Here is a 27,012-nt window from a genome sequence, read left to right as displayed (position 1 = left end):
ACACAATCACGTTAAAGGACCAGCTGTTCTTTAAGTGCTGCTATGCACTGTGATTTTGGAAGCTGGACCAACAAACTTTGATTTGATCTGGTCTAGTTGTAATTGTATGTCTATCAGCTTGGTACATAAATCACTTAGCAAAGGTGCAGGCTTGAGAGGAGCTCCACCTGAGCAGACAGTTTAAAACAAGATTCATAATTATAAAACGTAAGAATATACACGTTAGGGTACCTTTGATACAAGCTCTTCTGACTGATTTCCACATTGTTTCTACCTGCCAGACATTACTATATACAGCAATGACTCTAATTCTGTGAAGAATCAGATACACGAAGGCTAGGGACAATTATGTTAAGGAAGACAAACAATAAAGTTCAAAAAGGAAAGTCAGATCATAACATTAACAACAAGCATGCCTTTCTCGGCCACAGAGAAGGGGAAGACAGCAAAGGACAGAGTACAAGTACCACACAAGTGATCAGTCTGGTAGGGAATTAGTGAAGCAAAAGCGGATTTTAAGAGAAGGATTCAGCCAAATATGGTGTCTGTGCAGGGCAGATGATTAGAAGAGACATGAAGTGCAGTAGAAAGTAGGACAAGCAACTTGCCTTTGGCAAGCTGAGCTCAATCCGACAAGAATAAGCATAAAGAAGAAGAAACATTGCTATAGGAACACAGAGCTTGCTCGACTTCTCAAACCCTCAAGGACATGCTAATGCAAAGAGGTCACCAGGGTAAATAGACAACTCATCAGAAAGAGAGTCATTAGGAATGTCAGCCAAGAACTCACTCGGTGCTATTATTTCCCAGCTGTCACCAACAGCAAGTTTTAGCAGAGATGCTCAATCTTACAGTGACTTGCCCTTGCAAACACTTCATACTGCAGAAGACATTTTCTTCTTGTCATGCATGCAATTCACTCACCTTTGTTTTGCATTCACCACTTCCTCCTTGCAAATAGGAAAGAATATGCTCAGTAGACTTTCCTTTCCTCTCAAAAAATTCAAGGGTTGAAGTAGCCACTGACCCATTCAACTGTCTCTTGGAAATGCCTAAGCATTCCTTGAAGCAGGAATGTATTATTCCACTCTTACAGTAAAGTGCTCAACTACACTATATACTCCAGATTTTTCACAGGCTTAGAAAGCAGAGGAAAACAAGTTGACGTCCAGAAGGGTCAACAACTAACCTTTAAGATTAGTCAGAGAAGCTTGCTGTGCAATCCAACAACACGGGATGATTAGCCACCTTACTTTTACTGCACTGCACCAGCATCACAGGGACCCAAAACGTTCAACTGAATGCAAGATCATCTGTTTGCAACTATATAGCAATGGCCAGAGGGCCAGGAGAGGTTTAGAACACATTATAATCTCCTGCACTCATACATTCAAGTCATTTTTACTGCTGCATAAGTCTACGAGACTGCACAATAACAGGATACTTCACAGTTCACTTCAGTGGAACAGTAAGATGACAAATGCACTTATTAGGGAGGGCACAACCTAGAAAATAAGCAACTGGGAAGATATTGAAAATAAAAAGCAGCATACAGCTATTGAATCTAATAAGAAAAGCAGTGACAAATTTAGGTTGATCACAGAACGCAAGCATCTTACAGCCCTTGCAGATTTACATCAGGGATTGTAAGGAGTGCTTACAAACTTTTTTGCTACACTAAATCACCAGAAGCAGGAGGGGTTTGTCTTTTAGAACAGCTGAATATCTATTGAGATGAAGGGGCGAAGGTATTTAGTACATGAGAAGTTCACTACATATAGTTACCAGTGCCACAGAACAGCCCCACAACTGCCCACATCTACATTCATATCTATGCTTCTGAATAGAGTAACCATCTCTGCCTGAAAGATGTCCCGTACTTCAGAGAAATTACTGCTGAAGTAAAAACAGTGGTACACACAAGAAAGAGTCACTACCATACAGAAGTTCACGTATTTTGAGAGAGGTATCCTTCTTCACAGAAATTAATATAAAATCATAGAATCGTGGATTGTTTGAGGTTGGGAGGGACCTCTGAAGATCATTTGATCCAATCCCCTGCTCAAGCAGGGCCACACAGAGCAGGGTGTCCAGGACCTTGCCCAGGCAGAATATCTCCAAGAAGACTCGGCAACTTCTCTGGGCAGTCTGTGCCAGTGGCTCTGCCACCTGCACATCAAAGAAGTACTTCCTGTGTTCTATTTTGTGCCCAGTGCCTCTTCTGCCACTGAGTTCCACTCATGCTTTCTGCATCCTCCCTCCAGGTATTATACACATTGATGAGATCAATGTAAGACAAAGCCTTTAAAAAAATAATAATGTAAACTGCATACCACTCTGAACTTTCTGGGTAATAAAAAAATTAATTCAAAACTATTTATATCCCAGATCTCATCCCCAGAAGTACATGTAATCAGAGACAAACCTTTTCCCCTACTTATGAAAGTTCGGCTTAGCTTAGCTAAGTTTCTACGTAATTGGAAATGTTTGGCTTGGTAGAGGATGAGCTTGACCCTACACATAAAGCTGCATGGCTAGAAGCTAGCACTACATAAAGTCAAGTTAAATCTTCCTAAGAGGATGCAGTCATTGGTGAAAAAAATCCAGTTGATTCTTATTACAGATTTTCCTGTGTCTACTCTTCTTTAAATCACGCCTGCTTTAGTTCAAAAAAAAAAAGTCAGAACCAAGATATCCAACTAAACCCTATTTGATTTCTGCATAGCCTCCTAAGTACCTCAGGTATCTGTTAAGGATGTGAATAACAAGTCTTTAAACATCAGGTAACAAAATCCAAAAGATTAAAGTAATGGCTAAAATGATCTTATTTATGAAAACATATCACACTCAACCTCATTCATTCAATGCTCAAGAGAAACAGCAACCCTATACCCTATATTTAGGAGTGTTTTCAAACCCAAATCACTGTTCAAAATCCAAGGATTAAGCAATCTCCAGCTCTCATATGAACAGTACATAATGATAGTATAATACAGTTAAAACTAAATCTTGAGAAACCAGACAAGAAAGCTCTGTAAGTTATCTGATGTTGTTTCAGCACAGATGAGATACCACACCATCTCCTTACACCTGAAGATCACTGACTGAGGCTCTTTCCTTACCTTGCTAGCATGAGGGTATTTTGCCCTGCTCATGGTGGTCACTTGTTTTAGAGAAACTGCTTGGCAGTTTTATGCCACGTTGCCATCTGCATGGTTGAACCCATGCTGAAGTTCTGACTCAACCACACTCTCACTCTTTCGGTGTGTTCCAGAATCAGTCTACTGCTTATGTGCCACCTCACCTCACCAAGGTGGCCTGCTGCATAGCATAAAACTGCCACAGACCGATTTGCCTAGCTGACAACACTGGTAAGCAATTGATCCTCAAAGAAGTCTGCCCTCCTAAGGCTCCAGGCCCAGGTTACATGAACTTCCCCCTCAACTGTTTAAAATTGCAAATTTCATTTTCTGAGAGCATCTACTCTTCTGATAATGCAGAGCAACGCACCACATCTTCCTCCTGCAAACACTAAGAAGGAACAAAGGCCATTTTTGACAGGTCCTTCCCTTTCAGCACTGCCAACTGACAGTTGGTAGGCACCCAAACCTTCAGTAGAAAAAAGCTCTAACTATTGAGAACAACCATAACACCTTTTTTTTTTTTTAATTAAATGCAGAGTTGTATTTAACAGAATTAAAAATTGCAGTACTCAAATCCTTCTCTAGCCTCCACAGCCCTACAAAGATAAGCCCAACACCCTCCTCATATGCCCAAGTTTCCCCCAAAAAAAGAGCTTTGTTTGGGGAGCCATAAGTAGTGAATCTCACATTGCAATCAGGGGCTCGTTTGGGTGGGAGATCTCTCTGGCCATCAGAAGCCAGATGTATTTCACTGAAACATTCATCTTAAAAACAAATCATCTAAGAAGTTAAAACTACAAGCAAGCAATTAAATGTCCAAGCACAAAGCAAAGTCTAGTCCAGGTTTGGTGCTCAGCCAAGCCTAGCAAAGTTGTAGCAGGAAAGAGCCTAATGTTCATGACAAGTTCAACTGGGAAGAGATCAGAAGAAAAGCATCTGATTGGCTTGACATGCAGGAGCCAGCATGCACTAGGGTCCATTGACTAGCACACTCTAAGAACAAGGAGAGGAAGAGAACTAACAACCAGGGGGCTTCACAAAGGGCAGTGCTCCCTCTCTGTAAGGCTTTGGATGAGAAGAACGGCTTTCATTCCAGCACAGAACAAAAGGTCTCAAAGCAGGATACACCTAGGCTGAACAGTTTTACATACCAGCCTTATAGCAAGGGAACACTGTAAAAATAAATTGTGTGTGTGTGTATGCACGCATGTGTATTACAAATATATATATATACATATATATACACACATACATATAAATATGTATATATATATACACACACACAAAAAAAATAATGTACATTACATATATAGTGGTAGTCACATCACAGGAGTGGAGAAGTTTGCTCACCATTAGCAAATATCCTATGAAAGACTGTTGGTAACAGAGCAGCCCGTAAGCGGGAAGTAAAACAAGATAGAAGTCAATGAGTTGATGAAACAGCAAGCACGTAACATTCATACAGACAGCTAGATCAGAATCATTGCAAAACACAGACAAGACTGAGAATCTGGCCCAGCCACCAGCCATCTTTTAAAATAAATTTAACTAAGGAATGTTAGCATTTCAAATTGAGACCCAGACCAGGCAAGGGAGAAGACACCTCTGATCAAGTAGAAAATTAGAGTTGAGTAAGGCAAAGAAACTGGAAGTTCTACTGCTTCTCTGAGTGATTCACAGTCCCTCAGAACCTCTTTCAGCAGACATCTACCTCTCTCTAACACTATCAGCTTCTCCTCTGCACAGATCTTTGCAGCTGAACCTATACTTACATACCTGACCACATAATTTAATAGCAGAGTTAATACCAAGTAAAACCCAGTCTCCTGGCACCTTGGACTGGAACTGACGGGAGGCTGTGGAGTGACTGCAATTAAATATGTACATGTAGTGAATCCTAGAAGGTCAGGTAGGCTGAAGACAGGAAAGTATTTGCATCAGCCAAATACCTGGGGGCACTATTTGGAAATACACTAGCATAACACAAAACCACAAAACTTTGCCGTGTTCTATTGGAAATCTCATTCTGCACATGCTAACATGGCATGCACGTGCCTCATGTCCACGTCTCAGGGAAACAAGAAGCCATTACAAAACTCTCCAGTTTGCAGTCTCAGTTCCATTGAAGTACTCCAAGAATTGCTTAAAAGGACTTCTAATTAAAACCCATCACACCTCTTTCCACCTGTTACTGATTCTTAAACTCCCAACAATAATTTTAAGGAACATTGCCCAACATTGGCTAAACATAGCAAATAGCAGCAAACATCCCATCTAAACACATTGTTGTTCCTTTGCACTCAGAATGCCTTTGACCTGCCACAACAAATCATCTTGCAACATGCTCCTTTCACAAGTCTAACTGCTAGACAATGTGGATATGCACAGATGCAATATGGTCTTGCATGTAGATCTTGTGGAAGGGTACATAGAAAACAACACAACTCTCACATGGAATATTTTCATCTGATTGCAACTCCAGAAAGCATTCCTATCTCCAAGAACACCAGTGCAAGTCTAAGAGTTTTAAGTCTTCCCTATCCTCACCAGAAGTTCTCCAAAGCACCCTGCTCATTTGACACTTTCTCCTCAAATCTACTAGCCCTGCACTTCAGGCCACTAAAAACAAAACAAACAAACAAACAAAAAAAATGGATGGGCTTTTGTATTGTTAAGCACTATGAGACATCCTTCCTCTTTCCCACTCCCTTTTTCTTCCACAGATGACCCCCATCATATAAAGATTTCAGCCCTGCCCCCAAAACTCAATGGAATAGCAACACCTTACTACTAAATTAATTGTTTTGCAACACACAAGCGGCCCTAGAAAAATGGCTAATACAGAATTGCATGCAGAACAAGAAACACATAGTGGTCAGTCCTGCTAGTACAGGTGCTTCTGCAACCTAAAGTACCAGCAAGAAGTGGCAAGCAAAAGGGCTGCTCTAGCACCTAAAGAGGTGCTACAGGAACAAATAAGTACAAGCCATTTCTAATGCAACACAACTAACAGGCACTACTCTTCTAGTACCTCTTCACCTAGCAGAAGGAAGAATATTTTGTGGGATACGCTAGCAGCTTCCTTTCACCAGATTTCTGACCCAAATTCAGCAAGTATACTGTCTTGCTTAAAGCAGAGGGAAGGAAAGTTTTCGAAGAACACAGTGCTGAACAGTGCTAAGGAGGGAGACAGTATTAAAGTGAAGATCATGATGTACTGAATCATTGTTACCCTTAAAGCCATGAGAATGATTCCCCCACTTTTTAAATACACACAGGAAATTGTTCAAGTATCAGCCAGCTCTGAGAAGTAATTACATGAAGCAATAAATATGGGCCTAACGTTGTCACAACTCTCTAAGACCTGAGCATGAAAACAGCCTGTCTGGCTACTGCACAGTCAGCAGTGCTAGAGAATTGCAAGAATCTGATGACACAGTTGAACAGTTTTGACTTGCCTTGCCTAGTTGGGTGGGTAATACAGGAATAAGAATGCATTCCGCAATATTGGCAGCTATAATTACAGCCTGTGCTGGAATCACAGATGTTATGTTTTGAGGATTCTTTTTCTGATCAAAAGTCCACTTGTGCTCACTTCTTTTAAAAAAAAAATCAGAAAGGATAAGAATCTCCTAGATAAATCACTTCACTTCTGAACACAAGTAGTGCAAGGCAGTCCATAACTGTGGAGTTGTACCAGTTTGGGCTGGGACAGAGTTAATTTTCATCATAAAAATTTCTGCAGTGCTATGGTTTTGATTTGTGACCAAACCAGTGTTGATAACACACCAGTGTTCTAGCTATTGCTGAACAGCACTAACATCGTAAAAAGGCATTTTCTGTTCCTCACACTACCCCACCAGTGAGTAGGCTGGGGTACATAAGAAGTTGGGGTGGGCACAGCTGGGACAGCTGACCCAGCTGACAAAAGGGATGTTCCATATCATATGACACCAGTCTGAGCAATAAAAGCTGGGGGGAGAAAGAGAAGTAGCGGGACGTCCAGATCTACAGCATTTGTCTTCCCAAGCAACTGTTACATGTGATGAAGCCTTGCTTTCCTGCAAACAGCTAAACATCTGCCTGCCAACAGATAGTAAGTAAATTCCTTATTTTGCTTTGCTGATGTGTGCAGCTTTTGCTTTATTTAAACTGTTTATCTAAACCAATGAGTTTTCTCAATTTCACCCTTCCAATTCTCTTCTGCATCCCACTTAGGGTGAGCAAGTGAACGGCTGCATGGGGCTCAGCTGCCCACAGGGTTTAACTCACAACAGGAGTAAAAGAGCAACTGGAATTGAGCACTGCTCCTGCACAGTCACATACATAGAATTTCCCTTCCTCAGGGCTACCAAGTAGTCTTGCTGAGGATACAGCTGTTAAAATGCACAGACACCTACCACTCCTTGAAAGAGGCACATCAGTCCAATTGCCTCTGTTCCTTCCACCACGCCTACTAGAAGCAAAGATCGATGAGATCAGAGGGAGTAGGCAAATATGTAACTGCTGAGGCAACTATCTGTGATCCACACTCAATGAACCACCTTTCTAGACAGTCTCTTAATGGCACCACTGAGAGTCCAAATGCTCATGAGAACGCCATGTTTGTTGATCTGCAGAACTACTCTCTGGTAAAAAGCCACAGCCCTAGATACCAGCTTGAAGCGGTTTACCTTTATAAAGCATTGGCTATCAGTCAGAAAGATTCCAGCTGTATAATACTTTTAAACTCAACTAGAAAGGGAAGAATCTCTTATGTACTTCTTGAGTAAAGCCTACAACAGACTTCCCATAAACGACCTGAATTGGATGCCAGGGAGCCAGCGGACAGGTATCAGATATGTGCAACTCCTGAACCCCCCCACCCACATGGACAACTTCAGAAAAAAAATGATCAAGTGAACCCTGTGATATCATCAGCCTGCATGAAGAACAAGATGTCACCAAGTTTACAGGCGGATGATTAATCCTTCTGCCACGACCCACACTCCCTGGATACAAGCATATATCAGAAGGTTGTTATAGAGAACAAAACCCCCAAATCCGGAACAAGACAGAATAAGCGTCCTTTGATTGAAAGAAAAACTACAGAGTTGTGCAGTTTATGAAGAGAAACTACTTTTAAATGACAGGTGAAGCAGAGCATTCTTTCCTGTACACTATCTACATTAAAACCAAGAATTCACACAGATGAAATCCTACAGGATGGCCAGTGCACACTCCTCAGCTTTGAGGATACTTGCAGTAGAGCTGGACAACTGGTAGCTGTCATTTGAAAGGGTACATCAAGGTACCAGAGAATGCATCCAGAACTGCAAACATTCCTAAAGATGTAAGAGCGACAGATGAGGAAAAAGAAATAAAAACAGACTAAGCAAGGAGGCACTGCATCTCTAGAAAAAAATACTTCCTACTTCTGATATAAAGCATTTCAGCACGAGCAGCTGCCCGAACAGGGCAAGTCTTTGCTAAACAGGCACAACACAAGCTAGCATCCTGAAGTCCAAGCTAAAGTGAATGATGCTAGATGAAATGCCAAGACTAGTGGCTTGCTGGAGCCAGAGTCTATAACCTTCATACACTTGTTGGTAAAAGAAACATTCGTGTGACCTCAGTGGACGCAGCTCTCCAGACAGCTCTCAAAGCTTCACAACACTGACAGGCAAACTCCATATGTATTAACACTGGGGGGAGAGGGGGAGGTAACGAAACAAAAAAGGGCAGAGCATATATGAATCCAAGGATAAGAAGGATAATGTGCATGCAAAACTTGGAAGTTCCTCTGAGATCAAAAGGGTATGGGTTGACATGGAAAACAGTATTCAGTAACAGTCTTTCCTGTGCCTAAAGGCAGTCCAGGAGTGTATTCTATTGCCAATCTCTGGCCCAAATGATGCAGAGGTGGAGGAGCATATGCATACATGCCTATTATGCCAGATAGCCTCAAATGGATTAGATGTCCTGTTCTAGTTTAGCAGTTTGCCTCAAAGAGGAAGGGACACCTCCAGTAAGCCTTACCTGACCCAATTTTGATCAATCCATTGTGCTGAATAAAGATGGTATCGCAGGTCAGATTGCCATGGATGATTGGGGGATCACAGGAGTGGAGGTAGCTAGAGATTCAGAACAGAGCACTGGTCAGGGGACTACCTCAAGCTGAAGCAGGAATCCCTCCCTTCATCCCTTCCCTGAGATACATCAGAACATCATCATGAGAAGAGAACAAGAGGACAAAGGGTGCATGCCAGGGATTTACAATAGCAGGGAGGTACAAATTCAGTGACTGTACATCAACCTCTAGCCTAGTATAGAATAATGAAAATTAAGCAATTGTCTCTTACTAACAACCTCCAGAATTGGCAGGGGGAAAGTAAAGAAAGCTTCTTCTGACCATTCTGACCAGTTCTTACAAAACCCAGGGTACCAGATCTGCATCATACACCTCAATACTGCTAGATGAGAGTTAAACAGGTTAAAGTTATTTTTTATTATTAAATTTATTTATTATTATAACAGGTATTAAAATACCAAAAGAACAGAACCTTATTCTGTCCCTAATCATAGGATATCAAAAACGGTGTTCAGTGGTGCACAAACACGATCGGTCATGTTTTCTAGCATGAATTTCAATTAAAACTTCTCAGTGCTCTGGCCCCAGGTAGAGTTTGAGGTTAGTTTTGCATTTCACTCTGCCTTGTTTTATTTTAGCAGCCAGCACAAATAAAGACCGTCAGCTCTCTAAAGCTTGTTAGAACACCAGATATCCCTCAGCAGCTATACTTGGCTAAATGGCAAAAGAATTTTCTCTATGGAGTGCAAGCCTTGCTCTGACATCTGGGTTATTGTTTTTCCAAGGCTGTTATTAGCCACACCATCTCTGGCTCAGGTAGGGAAGTGTCTTTAAGACAAAAACAAAAGAACTCCAGATTCTGTTCAATCAGATTGTGCTAGGAAGGCTGCAGATGATATGCATCATCAAGAAATGTACAGATTCATATATACTCCTATTAATATCACACCACAATGATTATGAATATATCACATGCTACACAGCTGCAGCCTACCAAGATTAAGAAACTTTTCCACGCTCCAGTCATATGGAATTGATTTCTTTGAGACTTCTTTGCAACATTCTCTTGGCCATGGTTAGAGCCAGGTTATAAAGCTGCATCTGCATACATGGGAAGGCTCCCTGATGCTTATCTTGTACAGTCACTATCATACCGGTCACAACCATTGGGATCCAAACCCTACTGCACCAGTTTCTTCATTGTAGAAGCTTCAGTATTATCTAACTGAAGAGTCTGGAATTGTTGTATAAAGTGCAGCTGACACTCTACAGACTACAACTGGGATAAGATTCAGGCTGGATGATTGAAAGTGCTCTCCAAGCTCTATTCTATGAAGTTTGCTAACATTTAGCAGCATGTATGTAGACTACTTTTACTATTCTAGCACAAGAAATGCTATGCTTAAACAAATGGCTAGATCTCAAGATCAGTAACTTACATACCTGAGAGCAGAAAGGATCTGGGTACACCATCGCTTCCAGGCCTATAAACACAGAAGCAAAAAGGATAAAAATCATTCAAGGAAGGGGAACTAATCCATACTTATGTGATTCAAAGCTCATTCAAATGAAGGAATACACCCTCCAGTCAGTGGTATCTTAGCTTATATCCAGTAAAGGTGTGCAAAAAGTAAAAACTTTATGAATCAGTACTCTTGTGCTCTGTTTAGCTTTTACATTTTTGACAGGGCTTACAAGTCATGCCTCCTCCCTTCTAACTCCTCTTATGCATAGAACCCTTCCCTCTTTCCTGCATGCACACGCAGAACAGGAGAAGCTATCACAATATACATATGAAGCTGCAGAACTACAGGAAACAAAGAAAGCAACACAGATCAGGTATCTTAGAAAACCTGCAACTAAACTGGCTTACAGTAACAAGAAAAAATTTCAGACATGCTATCACCAGCTTTTCTTCTCATTAGGATCCTCTGCTGAGAGACCTTCCCAGAGGCTGAAGACACCAAGTGAAAATAAGCACATAGGAAAAAAGTTACCTTTTCATTCATAGTTTTGTGGTTTTTCTTTGTCTTCTTCAGGAACTGTTTCAAGCTCCCTGAGGACATATATTCAGTGATGAAGATCACCTGTGGGACAATATAGAATCATAGAATCATAGAATATCCTGAGTTGGAAGGGACCCTTAAGGATCATCAAGTCCAACTCTTGACACCGCACAGGTCTACCCAAGGTAATATGAAATACTACCTCCTGCCTCACCAATTACCCACAGGATATACAGCAAGAAAACCCAACAGACTGCTTGCTTTACTTACCCTGGCCTTATTCTCCTTCACATCAGCCCAGTATTTGTGAAACTTTACAATGTTCAGATGTTCCAGTTGAATTAAGTTGTCAAACACTGCTTTAACTTTCTCCTAGAACATCAGAAAGTCAAAGCCATGTTACATCAAAGACCACATCAGCCCACATCTTACTTGCTTCTCAGGTCTGGGTCCCCTTAAACAACACAATACACAAAACAATACATCAAGCTCCTATGCCGAGAAGAATCAGCATCTGATTTCATCTTATACTGCATTGTTTGATCACCAAGACTCAACCAACACAAAAGATATAGTGCAGCAACAGTTTCAGTCACGTTTTATGCAGAAATCAGGCTTCATTTTTGCTATGTTTAAGAAAGTAGAGAAGAGTTACAGACACAGCCAATAACCCACATGAATCAGTATCTATAATTACACCCTAATGCAAGGCCTGTCACCCTGGTGCAATGTGTTTTTACTGTAGAGGTGATAGAGCACTGCAATAGGTTGACAAGAAAGGTGGTTGAGTTTCCCTCCTTGGAAATCTTCAAAAGCCATATGGACATGGCCCTGGGCATCCTGCTCTAAGCACCCCGGTTTGAACAGGGGAGATTATACCAGATGAACTCCAGAGGTTGCTTCCAACCTTAATGATTCTGTGGTGTTTCCCACATTTTGTTGGGAAACATGTCAACATACCTCCTGAAGCTTAAAGTTCTTCCGCTCAGAAAACTGAACCTCATTCCAAACCACTTCCACACCTTCCTCTGTATCCATGGCCAGGTAGGCACTATCAATCCCTGGGACATTGCGTTGATTCACCTGCATGGAAAGGATGGAAACAGGTATGAGATCTAAGCTAGCAAGACTAGATCATTACTATGCACCCTTCATTTCAGTATTATGAACGTTGTTCATCAGCTTTTAACTAAATGAGCATTCCAGGACAGGATTGTCCACAGGCACTTCAGGAACAGGACATACCCAAAGACAAGCACGATCTGGGCCTCATACGCAGCTGGTCTAGTGAAAGCCTCCTTTTGGCTATAATGAGTTAATTTATGTTTTATATCTGTATTTTATTTTACCACACACACAAAAAATCTTCAATTCACCATCAGCTGGCCACATACCTAGAATAGCTTCACTTCCAACTGATCCAATTCTCCCTTTGAAGTAAAAGTCAATACAGAGATTTGCCTAGCATTCCAGACTCACCTTCTACATGTATTATCTCCTTGAAGCTTTGGCCATCTCACAGCTTTTCCTATTAATATTGTCTCACCTTTTCTTCTTTCACCCCATCAGCATCCCACATTCACTGGGAAATTCTCAATATACACAAGGGCTTCCTCAAAAATTCTTTTCCTCTTGGCAGCTGCTTTTACGCAACCAAAGGTACTCAGTTTCAGCTACAGTATTACATTAATGATGAATTGATGCAAGTGTTCTGCCATCCACAAAACTTACATGAATAAAGCACTATACTATAAGAAATGACTACTGATAACACAATACTAGTATAAAAAGGAAACAAATTTCCAATGAACAGTACTTTCAACTTCAGTAGACTGGGTACAGACTCAGTGCACCCAGCTGATCACACTGATACACAAAAATCTAAGGCTTTTTTTTAATAAAAGAAATTTTGATGGAGGACAGGGATACCAAAGAACTTGTTGGTCATGCTGATAACTGAAACTTGAGCAACAAAGACAAGTGTGATCAGAAGGACTAACACACCAAGAAAACATGTACACATAAGAATTGTGCATGGAAAAAAAAAAAAAAAAAGAGTCCATTAAGGTATTAATTTCACTAGTGTACAACACCAAATTTAAAAGTTTGCATTACACACATCTCCTCACTGGATACTTCATCAGTAGCTTGATAATTCAGATAGACCGACAATCAATTTAGGTTGGGTTTTTTGGAGATCTTCCAAAAGAATCATAACAGGCCTAATGATATTCAATTTTCTCAAACTGCAGATGACTTACTGTTGTGATAAATGACTACAAGAACAGTGTAGCTGGAGTGACACAGATTGCTCAGTAAACTGAGCTGTAAATTATTGTGATAAAGACCAGATGCACTTGCATGACACAGATAGGAATAAAGAACACAGACCCTAATTACATAAAGACAACCTGAGCTACGGAAAGTAACTGTTAAAAACAATCACAGGAGACAAGCAGCTTATGACACTATTCCCCTCCTACCCTTTGCCTCCTGTATAACTGAGGGGTGAAAGTTCTAACATTTTATTCAAGGAGATACTCATGATATTTATCATAAAAAAGTGATTTTCCCTATATACACACTGATACTGACATCAGAATAGTAGGTCAGGCCTGTTATTATTAAAGGCTGAAAGACTATTAACGACAACATTCATTCCTTCAATTTTCAGTATGAGAAATCTCTCAGGCATGACATAGTACAAGAACTCCCAGTACAATTAATAAAGTTGAGTGCTGAAAGGCTTTAAATTCCGAAAAGTTTAAATAAGACCCCAGCCAACAGAAAGCATTTATTTAAGTGTTAGTATTATAGGGACAAGATACAGCCATGACTACCCACACTCAATGCCCATGCATTCCTCTATATTCTCTTCTTTCATCATACTTGCTGTCTATTCAAAGAGCTTCTCACTTTACTGGGTTACTGAAGCCCTCAAGTATTAACAAGTACTTGAAATCTGCCTTGATAATACAGCCAGCAGATACAGATTTATTATTTATCGTAACTTCTATTTCTGGGCAAGCTTACCAAATATAAATAATTTCCATGACTCATAGGCATATTCTAGAGTATCAAACATGACTCAAGACACCAAATCCATAGTACAACACTGAGCGTAATTCTCAATTCAAGAGGAGATTCAACAGTAGAGTAAGGAGGACAGAAGAGTAAGAGGGGAAAAAATGCAGACAGACAACTGGAAAGGCTAAAGCAAATTCATCCTTCACTCTGGTTGCCAAATCACTGCTACACATCCCTCTCCATGCTCAGCAAAATAGAATCTTAAGTCCTCACAAAGCATGTTCTGGCATTTGTCCTGTACTTTCCTGACAGTTATGGACAGCTATTGCCCTCCAAGCAGCTATCAGTGATTGATGGAAAGCTGCAAGCTTAACATGTCACAATTAGAAGCAATGTTACAGTTAGTCCTTGCTTTACCAAAACTTCCTGGATGACTTTTGAGTAACTTGGGACTATTTTAACTTGTTTAAATTTCAGTGATCTTCTGATCTATCACCTTTGAAAGGTCCTGGAGAACAGGAGAGGTGCCTGAGGACTGGAGGATAGCCAGTGACACTCCGGTCTTCAAGAAGGATCTGGGCAACTACAGGCCAGTCAGTCTCACCTCTGTCCCTGGAAAGGTGTTGAACATCTTGTTCTGGAGGCCACTTCCAAGCATTTGGAAGAGAAGAAGGTTATGGGGAGTACTCAGCATGGATTCACCAAGGGAAGTCGTGCTCGACCAAACTCATTGCCTTCTATGATGGCATCACCAGCTGGGGAGATGGGGGGCAGAGCGCTGGATGTCATCTACCTTGACTTTAGCAAGGCTTTTGATGCTGTCTCCCATGACATCCTGCTGGCGAAGCTGAGAAAGTGTGGGGTGGATGAGTGGGCAGTAAGGTGGGTTGAGAATTGACTGACTGTCCGAGCTCAGTGGATGGCGCTCGGCGCAGAGTCCGGCTGGAGGCCTGTGACTGGCGGTGTTCTCCAGGGGTCGGTGCTGGGTCTGGTCTTGTTGAATATCTTCGTTGATCACCTTGATGAGGGAATAGTGTCTGCCCTCAGCAAGTACACCGATGACACAAAGCTGGGAGGAATGGCTGACACGCCAGAAGGCTGTGCTGCCATTCAGCGAGACCTGGACCGGCTGGAGAGATGGGCAGGAAGAAACCAAATGAGGTTTAACAAGAGCAAGTGTAGAGTCCTGCACCTGGGAAGGAACAACCGCATGTACCGGTACAGGCTGGGGGACAACCTGCTGGAGAGGAGCTCTGTGGGAAAGACCTGGGGGTCCTGGTGGATGACAGGTTGGCCATGAGCCAGCTGGTGGCACACGGACAACACTACACCATGAGGTGCTGTTGACTCACAAGGGAAGAGAGGCCTTGCAGAGGGATCTAGGTAAATTGGAGCAACAGCATGAAATCAACACGAACAAACACTGAATTCTGCACTTGGGATGGAATAACACTGGAGGTAAGTACAGACTGGGAGATGAGCAGCTGGAAAGCAGTGCTGGTTGACAGCAGGCTCAGTATGAGCCAGGAGTGCACCCTGGCAGCCAAAAGGGGAAGCTGTATTCTGGGGTGCACTAAGCACACAGCAGCCAGATGGTCCAAAGAGGTGATTCTCCCAGTGTATTCAGCATTAGTGAGGTCTCACCTTGAATACTGTGTGCAGCTCTGGGCACACAATGTTAAAAGGATATTAAGATACTTTAATGTGTCCAGAGGAGGGCTACAAAGCTGGTAAAAGGGCTGAAACGCGTTCCTATAAGGAGAGCCTGAGAACACTCGGTTTGTTAGGCTTAGAGAACGGGAGGTTGATCTCTCATTGCTCTCTACAACTTCCTGAGGAGCAGAAGAGGAGCAGAGGTGCTCATCTTTTCTCCCTGGTATCTAATGACAGGACACATGGGAATGGCTCAAGGCTGCATCAGGGGAGGTTCAGAGCAGGCACTGCAAACACTTCTTTACCAAGGGAGCAGACAGACACCAGAACAAGCTTCCCAGAAAGGTGGTTGTGCCCCGTGCCTGTCCATGTTTAAGGAGCATTTGGATATTCCTCTTAATGGTATGTTTTAACTTTGGGTCAGCCCTGAAGTAATCTGACAGTTGAACTTGATGATCTTTGTAAGCCCCTTCCAACCAAAACTATTTTAATTCTTACTTGCATAGTCCACTCTTCAGCAGCAGAACATCCAGTCTAAAAAGAAGGGACTGCTGCCTCACAGTTCACTGCTGTTTACACAGCTCTACAACATCCAGTCAGCCCACACGACTGTACTCTAACCAAGGAAGGAAGGAAGGAAGGCAAGAAGGCATTCATGCTAACGATACAGGTACCAACACATATCTGGTCACTCTAAGCCCTGAGCAGAATTTAGAACTACAACCAGAGAACAGCGTTGTCAGACAAACTGTGTGATTTCACCCTAAGATTGTGCAACACAGATGTAATTACAAGCTACAATTATCGTTTTAAAAGCATAACAGAAGGGCTTATAGCAACTCCCTGGAGAACACAACTTGGCAAACAGAAATTCAAAATTTGGGAGGTATAAACTCCAAGTTTAAGCAAACTGCTTGGGAAAAGTATCTGGGTAAGGGCTATCCAAAGGAGAAGCAAGAACAACATCAACAATCTGAAGACCCACAACAAAGTGGGGAAATCAGGTAGCCTAATCAATGATGGATTGAACACTGAACCCAAGGACTCCCAAAGCCACAAAGGTAAGTGATTAAGTTGTCACCCCACTAAGGAAAATCCATCTAAGCAATTCAACAGGAGAAACAGCTTCAGCAATATTATGTAAACCAAGTGGAGATGCTGTGTAGAGGAACGCAGTACTTGGAATGTCAGGGATGGGCAATTTGGGATCTAAGAGGAGGAATTTGGTACAGTACTCAGGATACCATAGAATATCCGAGTTGGAGAGGACCCACAAGGATCATCAAGTCCAACTCCTGGGACCCCACAAAAAATAAATTAATAAATAAATAAATCAGGTCATGTGTCAGAGTGTTGTCCAAAGGTTTCTTTAACTCTGGCAGGCTCTGTGCTGTGACCACCTCCCTGGAGAGCCTGTTCCAGTGCCTGATCACCCTCTTGGCGAAAAACCTTTTTCTGATATCCAGCTTGAACCTGCGATGTTGAGGGAGGGGCCAAAAATGTGGAGAGAGAGGGTTCAAGATTAATCACTAGCCAAGTCCTGTGCCTGATCACCACCACTTGTGTTCTTTTTATTAATTTTTTAACACTACTTTCTGTGCAAGCGTGCTCCTTTTTCTCTCTGTGCCAGCACAAAGAATTGCCAACAAGAAAGCTTTGGTGCTGCCGGTAAACTACATGGAACACGTTTTTTTTCCTCTAAAGAACTGCTCCCTAAGAATGCAAAGCAAACCCTATACCTTAGTCACAGACAGCTGGACTGTAAATTGCACTTCTAACCACCCAGGAAAGTTAGAAAAGCAGACAGCTGCTGTAGCTGTGCCTGCTCTCCCACTGAGGCAGCACAAAGACTGAGAAGTGATGCTGGCTGATGAGGCACTAAGAAAGCTACCAGCCGTCTGTTGCAGTTAGTAAGCAAGAACACAATGGGTCTGTAGACAACAGGCCCAAGACAAAGGCTCAATTCCCTCCACACTCTGCAGTGCCCCTCATCTCATTCAAGCACATATCGTTTGTTCCTTCCATGAAGTCCCAAATGAGCCAATAAAAAAGTTAAAAGGGTGCACATACTCCTTCTGAGCACGTTCCCAACAGTGAAGTAAAATCCTAAGAACTATATCCTGGCATTAGTCTTCTCCATCAGCTAAAAATACAGGAACATTGCCAAAGCCTGTCGAGAAGTTGGCAGCCCTCCTCGTACTAGTTTAGCTTGCTTTAAGTCTCTGCTACCCTTCCACTCTCAAGTAGCAGAGCCCAAAGCTCAGAGCATCTAAAATGCTACCTTTCCAGAGAATGGCACTTGATTTTCCCACATAAAGAAACTCAGAGGTATGATAGAAAAAGAAAGACTGATGCTTATATTTTACTACCTCAGTGAGCTTCTTTTCTGTCACAACAGCAGCTGAGAAATCAGACTCAAGCATCACAGAATACAAACACCCAGTCTGTTGCCATTTCCTCTCCAAGAATCCCACATTTTGGCTCCTTAAAGAAATGTAAATCCAAATGGAAAAGTCACCAACTGGCTCCATATTAAATATAGAAAAGTAGACTCCCACTAGGACTGAAAAGACAAAGGAGATAAAATAAAGATGTAGTAGACTCAGCATCTCATTTTGTGTCTTGCTGGGTTCAACTCCTCATAGATCACCACCTCCTTGTTTCATAGAGCTCGCACGGACCAGGAGAGCCGAAGCATTACAATCCAGCTGTAACACTCAGCCACCAAACTGGGAACTCTCTGTCCAAACGCCAACAAGGACTGTAATTAGGAGAAGCACAGTAACAGCAGTGTAGTGAAGACACTGGTGCTACCTGTATTAACTCTGAGCTTTCAGCAACAGGATAAAAGAAGAGCAAGAACAAAGCACTAAACTCATATACACCCACGGGAACAACGTACGCTGCCTCAAATACTGGCACACAAGTTCTGCACATGACCTGATATCCAGGTCCACATTGAACTTCTTCATCCTACCTTAGCCTGCACACCACAGTAGAAGAAGTTATGAAGGACTGCACAGTTCATCTAGCTTACCTGACAGTAGGAAATACTAGAGACAGGAAAACAAGAACCGATCTACACAGCAACCACTGCACGCACAGACACTTATATACAGGAGATTTTCCTCAGGGATGAGGCAAAAAACAATCTATGGATCTCGGAAGTCACTGAAACGGTGGCATAATACAAAACGTGGTCCAGCAGCTGAGTCTGCAGAAAAGTCAGTAATACATCAAGCACAGGACAACAATTAGACAAGCACAAGGCCGTTTCTTTCTCAATTGAGGTCACTGATGGTTAGCAGAGCTCAAACATCACCTTTCAGACACCCCAGAAATTATCACTAGATTTTAGAATCTGCAGGAAAGAAGTACAATCGTTGAGGAAAAGGGCACATTCAATATTCAAGCAGAGACCAGCCCCGTTTTTTCTGTTTTCTCTTTCTTCCTTTCAATACCAGGCATCACTCAAAGTCTTCTATATGAAGAAATGAAGCAACATTCAGCAAAAGCTGTACCACAATTAAATATACCTCACAAGGGGCCTGCAGAAGTGGAAGACTGAGCAGATGTGGGTACGCTAGACACCTTCTCTCATAGCTATTACAGACACACTCGTATACATCCCTTAAAAGGGAACCTGCTTGCTCCCACATTCAAAATATGATACAGATCCATTCAACAGCATTAAATAGGTTACTTACTGTTACAATGAATTGCCTCATTACTATATGCATTTCCCATCACCTTGAAGCTGTACAGCAACAAGCACCCTTGTAAAATATCACATGGCTTTTAAACACAACCATTTAAATGCCGAAGGGTAAATTAATGCAATTTGATTAATCCCTCTCAGTTTCACAGTAACAGCCACAAGTTCTTAGCCTTAGCAGACAAGTCTGACAAAAGTGTCTTTTTCAGAAAAAAAAGAAAAAAAAAAAAAAAAAAACTGACCTTTGATGTCATCAAAGTATTAAAATGTCTTGGCTTGTACCAAGACACAGTCAATCACATAGTGATTTCCTACCCAGAAAACAGATAGAAAGAAATCTATCAATAGATCTGTCAAAATCTAAATCTTAAATCTATTTAAATCTATTAATTTAAATCAATCAGTCAGTATATATCTATTAGGTGACAAACTGTAGAATCATTCACAGACTTGGATGGTCAAGTCCCTCCCCATAAGATGGGCTTGTCAAGTTCCACACCAATACCAAGCTGAAAATTCTGAAAAGTAAGATTCTGCTGCAGCAGAGCACAAGTCTTCCTGCAGTTATACCTGGGGCACTTTTCTGTTTGATCTGGGTAATTCTCAGGGACGGTAAGCACCGAGTCTAAGCTCCTACCAACGTTTCAAGTTTAATACCTACCAGTATCAGAAGTCTAAAAATGTACTTCAAGTACATTGCTACAATCCATCTCTATAATACTATTCCCAAGAGGCATAGTCTAAATGCAGCAGATAATTCTGAAAATACTTGGACAACCTAAGAGAAATAAATTATTTATGCATGCTGACTGAAAGAGAAAAATGTAGTGTCACACAGGGACAGCAGAAAAAGAGGGTTTTGTCAGGCTGAAAAGGCAAAAGGAACCAAGGCAAGCACGAGCTTGGAGAGCCAGGGCCTGAAGAATCTATCGGTCTTGGTCTCCCCCTCCTGTGATTCCACTAACTCCAAGTTGTGGGTACTTTATGTCTCTCTTCCAGGAGACAGTAATCGCCTGTTAAAAGCTCATCTTCAATCACTTGCAAAGGCTAAAGCTTCACCTTTGGATGTGTTTGGAGAGCAACCACAAGCATGGTTACAATTGCAGAAAGGGATTCAACGCAGATAGGAGAGCAATTATATTTGCAACACACCTGAAGACCAATGTGTGCAATGTATACACACAGCAGCAGCATGAGAAAGCAGATTGTCATTTGTCCCTGCAGCACTTAAGGACAGTAGAAATACCTGAAAATGCTGAGATTGGTCATAGCTCTTCTCTTGTATCTTCCTGTATTTCCAACAGAAGATTAAGTACCCTATGGGAGGAGCCATATCACCACACACTCCCTGCCCACCAACCATCTCCAACAGCAATTTCACCCTTAAGGTATGGGTGATGAACAGACTCAACAGTAGAGCTCAAAGGGCTGTAGTGAGCAGGGCTATGTCTGACTGGCAGCAGATGCTCACCAGCAGCACTCCCCCAGGCTCAATTCCAGGGTTGGTTCTGTTCAACATTTTTATCAATGTTCTGGATGCGGGAGTGGAGCACATCCTCAGCACGTTTGCCGATGACACTACACTGGGAGGTGCAGCTGACTCCCTGGAGGGACAAGAGGCCTTGCAAAGGGATCTAGACAAACTAGAGCATTGGGCAATCAGCAACCACATGAAGTTCAACAATGGTAAATGCCAGGTGCTGCAGCTGGGACGGAGTAATGCTGGACATCGGTACAGACTGGGGGACAAGTAGCTGGAGAGCAGCTCAGCAGAAAGGGATTTGGGGATGCTGGTGACAGCAGGCTAAACATGAGCTAGCAGTGCACCCTGGCAGCCAAGAGGATAAACACGTTCTGGGGTGCATTAAACAAACCATAGCTAGCCAGCCCAAAGAGGTGATTCTCCCACTGTATTTAGTATTGGCACAGCCTCACCTCGAGTATTGTATGCAATTCTGGGCTCCACAATATAAAAAGTATGTTGAAGTACTGAGGGCAACAAAGCTGGTTTTACCAGCCAGGCTGGAAGGCATGTTCTAAAAGGAGAGGCTGAGGACACTTGGGCTGTCTAGTCTGAAGGAGAGAATGCTGAGAGGCAACCTCACTGCTCTCTGCAACTGCCTGAGGAGGGGAAGCACAGAGGGATGTGCCAGTCTCTGCTCCCTGAGAAGTGATGACAGGACAAGAGGGAATGGCACAAAGCTGGGCCACGTGAAGTTCAGACAGGACATTAGGAAAGAATTCTTTACCACGAGGATGGTCAAACACTGGAACAGGCTTACAAGTGAGGAGGTCGATGCCCCACGCCTGTCAGCATTCAAGAGGCATTTGGATAATGTCCTTATTAATATGGTTTAACTTTTGGTTAGCCTTGAAGTGGTCAGGAAGTTGGACTGGATGACCTTTGAAGATCCCTTCCAATTGAACTAGTCTTTCTATTTTAAGGAATGACGAAGCTTAACCACATCACTATTCATTACATTTTCCTGAAGAAAGAGAACTTAGGGGAAGATAAGCATTCTCTATCTAGTTAAAATAGCATCTTAGATAATACACAGTGATATTTTAAAAGACTACTCCAAACTTTCACATCAATTACACATTCCATGCTACAGAAGTTCCCTGTCTCTAGGAAAAAATACCATCAATTAACAGAACCACTTTCTACAATTGACATTTAAGCAGATTTGAAGTTACACTAGTTGACACAGTGTAGACTAGGTTACTGTACCTAAAATGAGTGAACAACCACACGACCCTGCTAACCTGACTCTACCAAAACAAACACTTTCCTACACCACCAAGTTGCTGATTTGCTCAGGACACGCAGTAAGCTTGAGGTGCCAGCTAAGACACAGAGTACCAGGAAACCTGGGCACGGGGTAAGGCTGCTACCTGCCGTGGGATTAGATCACTGTAGTGACACAAAGACGGAATGAATAACGTCCAGTGCAGAAGAGGGAGTGCTCTAGTAACTTATGTTCCACTGCTCTGTCAGAGGGACGCTCCTGCCGGGACCGCGCTCACCCAACCCTAACCCTGACCCTAACCCTGGCCCTGACCCCTGACCCCGACCCCTGCCCCTGCCCCTGCCCGCCGCAGGGCGGCGCAGCCCCGAGGCAAAGCCAGGGGAAGCCGCCAGGTAGCGGCGCTGCAGCCGGGGCCGGGAGCAGCCAATGGGAGCACGCGGCAGTGATGTAATGCCCTCTCTCCGCGCGCCATTGGCTGCGGGAGGTGTCAGTCCGGGCAGGGCCGCGCGGCTCCGCCAGGGCCCGGCCCGCAGCGCTCCCCTCAGGCCGCCGGGGACGCCCGGGGCTGCACGCAGGGAGCTTCCTCCGAGCCGAGAACCTTCCTAACGCAGCTTGGGAGAGTAACAGAAGTGAGACGAGAACAGAAATACTCGGCCACCAAGACCTTTTCTGTTGGCCTGTGACTAGATGGCGTTGGGAAGCCTCTCCTGGAGCACACACAGTGCAAAAGCCACCAGGAACAAATGGCTTCTGCCGGAACCTACAACGTGAGCCGAATCGCCTGGGCACCGGCTGTGCACACCGGGCTCTGGTGACAGCCGGTCCCCTCAGACATGCAGTGCTCCCGCCCGTACAGCCCCTGTGCACCGTGTCAGCTGTGCTCCGGGAAGATGATCACAGAGCGCGTGTTTATTAAACCAAAATAAACAAACAGGGTTAACGTTTCCAAATATGCAACTCAAACTGAGGAGGAAAGAACTTAAAATCTGGAAAATACCAGAGCACACGTTGTGCACAAAACCTGCCTCTGCAGTCATGTGCTGTTTTCTCTCCCTATTACCACGTTACGTTGCTTCAGAAGTGGCTGCTTAATTCAGCATCTAAAGAAGATACTGCCGATATACAGAATGAGGATTGCATCACTGGTGGGAGGGGAGGTGACAACATTCCTTTTTCATGGAGTAACTCCTCCTCACTGCCAAAGAGACGGTGAATAAGAGCTTGTCTGCATGGGTACGCTGACCGGAATAACCAGTGCTGACTGAGCGATCACGTTATCAGAGCTTTACAAGGACGCTGCTTTGGTACATGAGATGTTTTACTCTGGTATACCAGGATGCTCAGAAAGCAAAGGTATTATTCCAGAATAAGTTTCATGCTGGAACATCTGCCGTCGAAGTTTACTCCAGGGCACAGCTCAGTCCAAAAGCTGAAGACAGCAGGGGGGATGTCATGCATTTAAAGTAAACACATCACACTCTACAAGCTCAGATCTAATCAAGCCACAAATTTACATGTAAAATTAAGAGACAAAACATAACTTAATTGCATGATCACTAGCAGAATATGTTTTTCATGCACACATTTGAGACATGAGGCCCACCTGAAGGCAACCACAGAGTGCAACAAACACACTCATAAATGTTTAGCATTTCCTGCAGGAAGACAGTACACCCTGACAGATAAAAAGCTGAGAAGAAGAGACCCTGAGTTTACCCCAGATCTGTCATCAATTCATTTTGTGGCCTTCAACAGTTAATCTACTGCCCTTTCTTTATCCGTGAGGTGGAGCAAAGCTCATGCATCTAACACACAAGAATGGTCTGCATTCAAACCAACCAGTCACCTTCATTCCCAAGGCAGAAGTCAGTAATTTACTCATGGCAAAATTTTAAGGAACTTCTTGAGTGTGAGCTTTTATTTGTCTGTAGATGGGAAAACTGAAATCCAAAGAAAATACTAAACCTACCAAAACTTTCTTTTTATGTAGGACAGTATGGAAAATACTAGAAGGAAACTAATCTTTCTACATCAATCTGTTTTAAAATATACTGAAAAGACCACATAAACTGAACATTAGCTTTATAAGAGCTAGGGTACCTCTCCTGTGAAGAGAAGCTGAGAGCGTAGGGGTTGTTCAGGCTACAGAAGAAAAGGCTCGAGAGAGACCTTATAATGACTTTCCAATACCTAAAGGGGACCTACAGGAAAAATGGGTAGGAACTCTTTGTCATGGAGTATAGTGATAAGAAAAGGGGTACTGGTTTTAAACTAAAACGGGGAAGATTTAGAGCAGAAAACAGAAAGAAGTTTTTTACTACGGAGGTGGTGAGACACTGGAATAGGCTGCCCAGAGAAGCTGTGGATGCCCAATTCCTGGAAGCGTTCAAGTCCAGTGTGGACAGGGCTTTGGGGAACCTGCTATAATGAAAGTTGTCCCTGGCCATGTCAGGTGGGATTGGAACTGGATGATCTTTAAGGTCCCTTCCAACCTAAACTATAATAGGATTCTGCAATTCATTCCCCAAGCCTTCCTTGTGCATTGATTCAGCACAGATTCTTTAAAAAAAAAAAAAAAAAAAAAAAATCTAGCCATAGTTTCAGGTTATCGTAAGGAATATATTCCGGAGAACAGAATAAAAGCCTTACACGAACATCCCTCCCCCCATCCAAGTTTTACAGCTTCACCAAAAAACAGCGCATTGTTATTACACCTTGCTAGCAATTAGCTTATGTTAACAAGACCAGAACAGCTTTTAAGCAAAAAAAAAAAAGTAAAGAAATTGATGGAATCCTTGACCTTATTTTGACCTCCAAATTTACATCAAAACAAATGACTCTTTCACCACCGCCAAAGCTCGTACTGCCCTGCATTTTTATCTGTTAACGTCGACACTTCTATACTCATCCTGACTTGTTTAAGACTACGTCAGCACTTGAATTAAGACTTTCTCAGCTACAGAGCTTGCTTCAGTGAAGCAACACAAAGCAGAAACCAACTTCTGAAGATAGCCTTCAATAAGACAAACAGAACACAGCAAGGAATGGGAAAAAAAAGAGCTGCAGACCAGGAAGATCCAATCTACTCATGTCATTGTACAGGACAATTCCAATACATGCACCAAGAAGTAAAGGCAAATTGGACAAGCCAAGATACAAGCCTGCATGAACTGGTTGTGCTTTATCTTAACTGAAGACTCTAAAGCAAACCAGAGCTAACGTGTAACTCAAAAGCAGACGAGATCGCCCAGCCAGAAGCACGTACCGCTCACTTCATACTCCCTACTGAACGCCAAGTACTGTCCAGGCATTGGTCCTCATTATCCCCGGAACAAAAGATCTGGGAAACCAGACACACGTACAAACGCTAGAAATAACCCTCTCAACGCAGCAGCAACAGCTGGCCCCGACACCACCTGTTCAGAAGAGCTTTCAGCGCTACGTACAGGGAGAAAAGCAGGCAGCGCTCAGCGAGGACCGTGACAGACCGTCACCGCCCGGGCTCGGGCTGGCCCGGGAGCAGCCGGCAGGGCGGGCCCGGGCCCCGCAGCTCCCAGGCCTCCCCTCGCACACCCCGAGGCCCAGCCCCGAGACCCGGCCCCCGGCACTGACCTCCTCGCGTCGCTTCTGCCAGCGGCCGCACGGGGACTCCTCGAGGATCTCGGACTCGTCCTCGCTTTCCTCCTCCTCCTCCTCCTCCGGGGGCGCCGCGGAAGCCACCGGCGCAGACACCGAGGTCATTCCCGGGCCGGACGACGCGGGCTCCGGCTTTGAGTCGGAGCCGCCGCTCGGCACCTGCTTGGACTCGCCCTCCGACATGCCGCAGCCGCTCACCCTGCGGGCAGGACGCGCCGTCAGCCGGCCCGAGGCACCGCCAGCCGGGCCGGGTCGCGCTAGGCCGGGCCGGGCCGGGTGAGTCGGACCGAGCCGCGCCCGCCGGCCCTGTCAGCCGGGGCCGCGCCCCGAGCCTGCCGGAAGCGCCGGGCCCGAGGCGGCTGCGGCCCGCGGGGGGCGCGGCGCGGGCGGTTGGGCGCGGGGCGCTGACTTACCGGGCTCGCCCGGCGCCTCCCGGTCCCCAGGCGTCACTCCGCCGCCGACGGGCCGCCGCCAACCGCCGCGCTGCGTAACGCGCCGTCGGGGGCGGGGCCGCTGTCCCGCCGGCCAATGAGAACCCGGACGTGCGCCCCCCGCCTCCGCGGATTGGCCGGTGGGCGGGGCTCGTTGTGCCACAGCGCGATAGGGGGCGCCCGCGCGCGCACCGCAGGAGAGGCCGGGAGCGAGCTGCGGTGCGGGGGGAGGGGGCGGTTCGGCCCGCCCCGCAGCCAATGAGAGCCCGGGAGCTGGCTGCCAGCCCGCGCGGATTGGCCGGTGGGCGGGGCTCGGGGCTATATAAGGGCCGGGAGGGGCGGCCGGGCTCAGTGTATCGGGGCTGCTCCTGCCCCGCTCCCCGCAGGCTCGCTCGGAGCCTGCCCGCGTCTCTGGCGGGCGGTGCCGGTGCCGTCCCGCCTCGGTGCCGTCGGTTCCCAGCGCCCTGCCCCTCGTTCCCCCACCGTGAAGAACGCGCACGAGGCGTGGCGGGCAGGGCAGCGCTTGCCCCGTGACCACTCCCCGTGGGGCGGCCCGCGGCTGGGCCCGGGTCCCGGCGGGA

At 44.4% G+C, this 27,012-nt stretch overlaps 1 protein-coding gene across 1 annotated transcript in view; it reads right to left on the bottom strand.

Moving 5' to 3' along the window:
• Positions 1-26,572, bottom strand: part of NRBP1 (nuclear receptor binding protein 1) — a 41,366-nt gene extending 14,794 nt beyond the window's left edge. Inside the window, exons 1-7 of the mRNA XM_027455524.3 lie at positions 26,414-26,572; positions 25,977-26,199; positions 12,180-12,302; positions 11,490-11,591; positions 11,211-11,300; positions 10,657-10,697; positions 9,162-9,256 (exon numbers count right to left, since the gene is read on the bottom strand). Of these exons, the coding sequence (XP_027311325.1) occupies positions 9,162-9,256; positions 10,657-10,697; positions 11,211-11,300; positions 11,490-11,591; positions 12,180-12,302; positions 25,977-26,183 (658 nt within the window). The 5' untranslated portion in view covers positions 26,184-26,199; positions 26,414-26,572. The remainder of the gene's footprint in view (positions 1-9,161; positions 9,257-10,656; positions 10,698-11,210; positions 11,301-11,489; positions 11,592-12,179; positions 12,303-25,976; positions 26,200-26,413) is intronic.
• Positions 26,573-27,012: the final 440 nt, after the last annotated feature.

The sequence above is a fragment of the Anas platyrhynchos genome, chromosome 3, assembly GCF_047663525.1.
Source record: "Anas platyrhynchos isolate ZD024472 breed Pekin duck chromosome 3, IASCAAS_PekinDuck_T2T, whole genome shotgun sequence".
Classification (NCBI taxonomy): domain Eukaryota; kingdom Metazoa; phylum Chordata; class Aves; order Anseriformes; family Anatidae; genus Anas; species Anas platyrhynchos.
Note: the sequence above shows the minus strand (reverse complement) of the source record. Positions and strands in the feature narration are given on the sequence as shown.